Source organism: Musca autumnalis, unplaced genomic scaffold (assembly GCF_047663935.1).
Source record: "Musca autumnalis isolate F117 unplaced genomic scaffold, ASM4766393v1 scaffold_2, whole genome shotgun sequence".
Taxonomy (NCBI): domain Eukaryota; kingdom Metazoa; phylum Arthropoda; class Insecta; order Diptera; family Muscidae; genus Musca; species Musca autumnalis.
In genome coordinates this window covers 8,466,521-8,473,282 of record NW_027411755.1, presented here as the reverse complement: position 1 = coordinate 8,473,282, position 6,762 = coordinate 8,466,521, and the positions used below count along the sequence as shown (strand labels likewise).

At 39.6% G+C, this 6,762-nt stretch overlaps 1 protein-coding gene across 1 annotated transcript; it reads right to left on the bottom strand.

The window, feature by feature from the left end:
- Window positions 1-1,206: 1,206 nt before the first annotated feature.
- LOC141395391 (uncharacterized) lies at window positions 1,207-6,560 on the bottom strand. The gene is made up of 5 exons (XM_073971126.1): window positions 4,622-6,560; window positions 3,435-4,573; window positions 2,563-2,807; window positions 1,656-2,001; window positions 1,207-1,215 (listed from the first exon to the last, which is right to left on the bottom strand). The coding sequence occupies exons 1-5, from the start codon at window positions 6,558-6,560 to the stop codon at window positions 1,207-1,209; spliced, it is 3,678 nt and encodes a 1,225-aa protein (XP_073827227.1).
- Between the last annotated feature and the right edge of the window lie 202 nt (window positions 6,561-6,762).

Below are 6,762 nucleotides of genomic sequence, written 5' to 3'. Positions count from 1 at the left end.
TTTATAATAGAATAGTGTGTGGTTATCTATAAGTAAACCTACTTAAACATTTCTCTCTCTATTTAAGTGGATATTCCTTTGCTATCCTGTTGTTCTTCGATGAGAAGAGATCAAATGATTTTTCGATTAAGTCATGCATCTGGGATAAATTTGTCAATATATTTATGCTGAGGAATGAAAATTATTTAACAAATTGACGTTAAATTTTGAGCATTACCTCTATAGGATGGTGGATATATAAACTTCTAGAACTATTTAATCATTTCCGATTGTCAGTTCGGCTTAGCCGTACTCAACGTTTTATTTTTATACCCTCCACCATAGGATGGGGGTATATTAAGTTTGTCACTACGTTCGTAACTACTCGAAATAATCATTGTAGACCCCACAAAGTATATATATTCTTGATCAGCGTGCAATTCTACATCGATATAGCCATGTCCGTCAGTCTGTCCGTCTGTGGAAATCTCTCTAGAGTCCGAACGGTTTGACGTAGGTTGATGAAATTTTGGGAAAATATGTTATATTTACGTAGGACTTTTGGTATTGAAAGCGGGCTATGTAGGTCCACGCTTTCGTATAGCCCCCATACAAAATGACGCGTGACGCGTCGTCATTTTAAGGAATTTTTAAGATATTTGGCCCATTTTACCACCGAATTGGTTGTAATTTGGTACTTTGTGTCTCCAGAGGCCAAAAAATATTCCTACCAAAGTTGGTGTACGATCAGGAGGGTTTTCCTAACCGGCAGTGTAATTTAATTATTTTATTTTATTAAACCGCACTGCTGTAAAGTTCTTGGGCAGTGTAAAATGCGAGAACGATAAAAGGAGCGAAAAAAGAGAAACACAGATGTTGCTTCAATGCTTCAAATAACAATGTTTTATTGAACCCAACAGACAAAACAGCCAGAGTGACAGACAACGAGATGAACAAGAGACATAGAAAAAAAATATATATGTACGTACGTACACATGTACGCATGCAGATATATAACGATGCTTTTGGTTTCTAACTCTCGTTAGAAACCAAAGCAAAACAAAAAAACACTCATTCCCGATCGAATGCTTTGTTATGCTTATGATCGTTACAAGCATAGAAAGCATCGATAGGACGGCAGCGAAGAAACGAGAAATAGACGAACAAAGCGGCAGACAGACAGACATGTACAGTGGAACAACGATAAAAACACAATAATGAATGAAATTAAATAAACTAAAATTTAAGTGAATATTACATTAAATAGATAAAAAATGAATAAATAAATACCATTTTAAATGCAAATTAATACGAAATAAAACATAATGAACAAATTAAAAAGTAATAATTAATAATAATACAATTTAAATTAAAATCGAGAATAAAACAAAAACAACTGAATTTAAAAGAATAAAAGTGTTGACACGCTGACCCAACATACCGGCCCCATTGAAAGGGCTCTTTCAATTAAAAATTAAAGCGAGTTTGTGGATGGGTCGGCGTATGATTCCTCTGGTAGTCTTCACGTCGGCAACTCTGATGCGACCATCTCGACCTGGGATAATGTTCGTTAATCTGCCCATAAGCCATTTTTGAGGGGGAATGTTGTCTTCATGGACCAGTACCATGGAGCCATCCCCGATATTTGAGTTAGAGGCAGTCCACTTGTTTCTAACTTGGAGCTCGTTGATATATTCATGATGCCATTTCTTCCAGAATCGTTGTTTAATGGCAGTTATCTGGGCCCAATGTTCCAGATTGTTGATGTTGGTTGTGGTGACTTCTCGTTCTGGGAGAGAACGTAACGCACTGCCAGTGATGAAATGACCAGGGGTGAGTGCTTCCAAATCACTAGGGTCAGAGGACATCGGAGAGATGGGCCGAGAATTTAAAATTGCTTCGATTTCCACCAGGGCTGTGACGAGCTCTTCAAAGGTTAAACGGGTGTTTGCGAGGGTGCGATTCAAATGACCTTTGGCTGATTTAACGGCCGCTTCCCATAGGCCACCAAAGTGGGGTGCCCTAGGGGGAATAAAGTGATAATTAATAAATTCATTGGAACAAAAATTAATTATCGTGGTTTGAGTATTGTCATCAAAGAGGAATGCTTTCAATTCCTTTAGTTTTGAGTTTGCACCCACAAAATTGGTGCCATTATCGCAGAATATGTCTGTGGGAAGACCTCTTCGACCTATCATCCGTTTCAGTGCGGCGATGAAGGCATCTGTAGACAAGTCGGAAACGGCTTCAATGTGGACTGCTTTCGTTGCGAGACAGACAAAGACGGCTATGTAGGTTTTGTAGGGAATTTTTCCTCTAATGCGAAGATATGTGTTTACCGGGCCACAAAAATCAACAGCACATCTTGCAAAAACTCTTGATGGGTTCAGCCGATCTGCTGGCAAATTGGACATCATTTGCTGAAGTAACTTCGGACGATATCGAATGCAATGAGGGCAAGAGTTGACAATATTTCGGCAAAGACTTCGCAAGTTTATAATCCAAAAGCGCATTCGGGTCAGTGACATCAAAGCCTTTGGACCAGCATGGTAGTTTTTGATGTGAAGATGGTGAATATAACACTTCACAAAGTTGTTGTCTTTCGGCAGTATTATCGGGTGTTTCTGAGCCTCAGGAATGTCGGCCAATTCAAGACGGCCTCCAACTTTTAGAATTTCTAAGCCGTTTGAAGAATCCAGAAATGGATTGAGACACTTTAAAGGGCCTTGAGGATCTTTCTTCTTGGCAGTTCGAGCAATGTCATCTTTGAAGTGTTGTTGTTGGATGTGCCAAACGATTGCCAGTATAGCGTTTTCCAATTCCTGAGGCTGTAAAGAGTCAGAAACAAATTGTTTAGTTTTAGATGAAGATAATACTTGCCAAAACCGGAAGATCCATGCTACAACTCGAACCATCTTCAGATATGAACTGCAATTGTTGATGAAATCAGTGATATTGTTGAGTTGCACTTGGAGATGAAGTGTTGTTTTTCGTTTCTCCTTTTCCACTACGTCTTGGTCGATTTCATCGCATCTGTTTTGAGGCCAGTTTTCGGAATTTTTGTAGAGGAAATCAGGACCAGTGAACCAAATTGAAGACTTCAACTCCTCTGTAGTGGATCCTCTGGAGACAATATCCGCAGGATTCAAACTTGATGGAACATGACGCCAATTACAACCATTTGTGAGATCTTGTATTTCAGAAACTCTGTTGCCAACAAACACAGACAGAGTTGACGAATGTTGTTTGAGCCAGTGAAGAACAATTTGTGAGTCAGTCCATAAAAAAACAAAATGCCTTGGGATATTGAGAATTTTTTGTATTTTTGAGTACAATTTTGCGAGAAGTTGAGCTCCACAAAGTTCTAAATTTGGTAGCGACTTCCTTTTTGTCGGAGCTACTCTGGATTTTGCGGTGTATAGCTTCGAGTAAATTTGGCCTGAGCTAGATTTGACCCTTATGTAGAGACAACAACCATAGGCACGAATTGAAGAGTCACAGAAGCCATGTAATTGAATGGATTCTGGACTAGGCGATAAACAATAGCGGGGAATATGTAGTGACGATAAAGATTGAAGATCGTTGACGAATTGTAGCCAGGCTGTGTGTACATCTTGCGGGACAGATTCATCCCAGCCAATCTTGAGTATCCATAGTTCTTGAAGAATGATTTTGGCCTTTATCATAAGCGGTGCCACAAGTCCAAGTGGATCGAAAAGCGAGGACGAAAGTGAAAGAATTGAGCGTTTAGAAACTATATTTCCAATTTTGAATTTCGACGAAAACGAGAATAAGAATTCATCTTTTTGTTGATCCCATGAAATACCGAGAGCGTTTGTGATCGATGAATCATCAAGATTTAAATCTTTAATGGTTTTGTCATGACGAAAGTTTTCATGATTGGAGTGCCATTTGTCCAGTTCAAGACATCCATTTTTCAATATCTCTGTCACCTGATATTTAAGCTCAGCCAAATCTTCCCTTGACTCAGCACCACAGAGGAAATCGTCGACATAGAACGATGTTTTGATAGCCCTTGCACCCAGCTCGAAATTCTCGGTATATTCATCAGCGAGATAATGCAAAGAACGTACGGCGAGAAATGGCGCAGCAGATGTCCCATAGGTAACAGTATTTAATTGGTAGGTTCGAATTGGTTCTTGCTCAGAATATCTCCACAAAATATATTGGTACTTACGGTCATGTTGGTCAACCAGAACTTGCCTATACATCTTGACGATATCTGCTGTTATGGCGAAACGATAAAGGCGGAAACGTAGAAGCAGCAAATACAGTTCATCTTGAATTGTAGGGCCAACCATCAAGATATCGTTTAGCGACGTCTGCGAGGAAGTAGGGCAAGAGGCGTCAAAAACAACACGAAGTTTCGTAGAGGTGCTATTCGGCTTGAATACACAGTGATGTGGAATGTAATAGTGTGGTTCTTCTAAAATAGGCTTTTTCACCAGGCTCATGTGGCCAGACTCTTCATATTCTTTCATAAACGCAACATATTGTGATTTTAGTTCTGAATCTCGTGCCAGTCGTCTTTCTTGAGCAGCAAATCGTTGCAACGCAGTATTGCGTGAGAGACCTAGGAAGTCAGAAGATTGTTTAAAGGGTAGTTTTACAACAATCCTACCTGAAGATTCTCGACACACTGTATTTCGGAAGAATCTTTCACATTCCATTTGCTCTGGTGTAGATTGAGTTGAAGCAGCATCAATTTCCTCAATTTTCCATAGACGTTCTAAATTCATGTTGATTTTGTCCTCGGTTGAAAGCAAATACGAAGACCCAACGTTGTTTTCTCTTGAAGAATTGTATTTTCCAGTGACAATCCAACCAAACAACGTTTTTTGTAGTTTTGGGAGATTTGGACCAAGCTTGATTTGACCAACAGACAAGATATCGAAGAATGTTTCAGTACCAATGAGCAAGTCGATTTTCTTTGATTTGAAGAAGTTGTCGTCAGCAAGTTGTGTGTTCGGAGGAAGATTCCACGAAGAAACGTCCAATTCCGAGTCAGGTTGATAGGAAATATGCGGCGTGATACAAAACGAAAGTGGAACTTCGAAGTCCGTAATGCGGGATTTTATGTTGGTGAAGCAATTATGCTTTACTTTCGTACATGAACTTCCAATGCTGGACACTTCGACTGATTTTTTCACTCGTTTTAGGTTTAAACGCTGAGCAAACTCATCGGTGACGAAGTTTAATTGTGAACAAGAATCCAATAGAGCTCTTCCTAACTTGTAAGAGCCAGAATTATCACGAACTAAAACCATAGCGGTGGCGAGAAGAACATGAGGTGACGAACTTTCCATATGGGCGTGAACAGAGGCAGACGTATCAGTTGTAGCTGCTCTAGATGTCGATGGAGTTGGTTCAGGAGATGATGGACCTTGATTCGATTGAGAACGATGGAGCATTGTGTGATGTGAGCGAGAACAGTGTTTACATTTAAACGACGAGGGACAGCTGGTGACTTGATGACCTTTTGCGAGACAATTGATGCAAAGACCAAGTTTCTTTACGTTTTCGAAGCGAATTGGTACATCTAAGTCCTTAAAGCGTTGACATTGTGCGATATAATGATCAGATTTGGAACAAAAGACACAAACACGTTTGGAGCACGAGAACGTATAGCCATGTTTGGATAATTTTTGGTTAGATTTACCAGAATTATGATCTGGTCGACGAGAGCTAGTGTTTGAGTCCAATGATTCCAAATACTGGCATCTTCTTTCGAGAATATTAGAGCAATCCTCCCATGTTGGAAGCTTGCTGAAGTCTAATGAGTCCTTCCATTTTCTTTTTGTGTCACCATCAACTTTCCCCATCACGATATGGATCAGCATTGCGTTTACAATATCAGTGGGTGAGCCAAGAGACTGAAGTGAACTGTAGAGAGCTGAAACATTATCCACAAGGCTTCTTAGTTGACCAGAGCTAGGCTTAGAAACATCAGGCAGATCGAAGAGAGTGGAAATATTTTCCATAAATATGAGGGTGCTATTGTCATAGCGTGCCTTCAGCCTTTCTAAAGCCTTGGGATAATTTTCGTTGGTCACTTGAAATGCCTTTACAGTTTCTAGGGCGTGGCCATGGAGACAGTTCAGCAAATGGTTGAATTTCTCAATATTCGAAAGTCCATGTTCACGATCGATGATTTGTTTGAACGAATTTATAAAGTTTTTGTACTCGCTGTACTTGCCATTGAAGCTAGGCAGCTTAAGTCGAGGCAACTTGTTTGAGGGGACAGGGATAGCAAACGAAGATTCAGAAAATGTTGTGTTATGTCCGTCCTCAGCCAGTTGTTGTTGTATTTGCGAGTTGATGTAACAATACAAATCCTCGATGTCAGCACGGCCATTGTCATCTGGGTCAAGATTTTCTATTTTGTTTTGGACCGACAAAATGTGTTTAAAGTATGAATCCAAGATACCAAGGCGACATTTTAATTCGGCGGCAGAAAGTGATTTTCCTTCACTTTTTGCGTTGGCGTCGATCACTGTTTTTATGCGCGAAATGTTCTTTTTAGTAATGGCGCGTTGTTGCTTTAAATCGTCCAAGCTCATGATTTTGCAAAATGTCGAAAATGTTTCGAGAGAACTGCACAATTTATTAGGTTATCTAACCTTACAAAATAATATATTTTGTCAATTTGTTTAATATCGACAAAACGACAATATGTGGTTTTTACTTTTGTTTATAGTGGCACAAATTATTTGTTTTGGTTTTACGCGATTTGAACCTTCGATTGAGACAGATTCTTTGCAT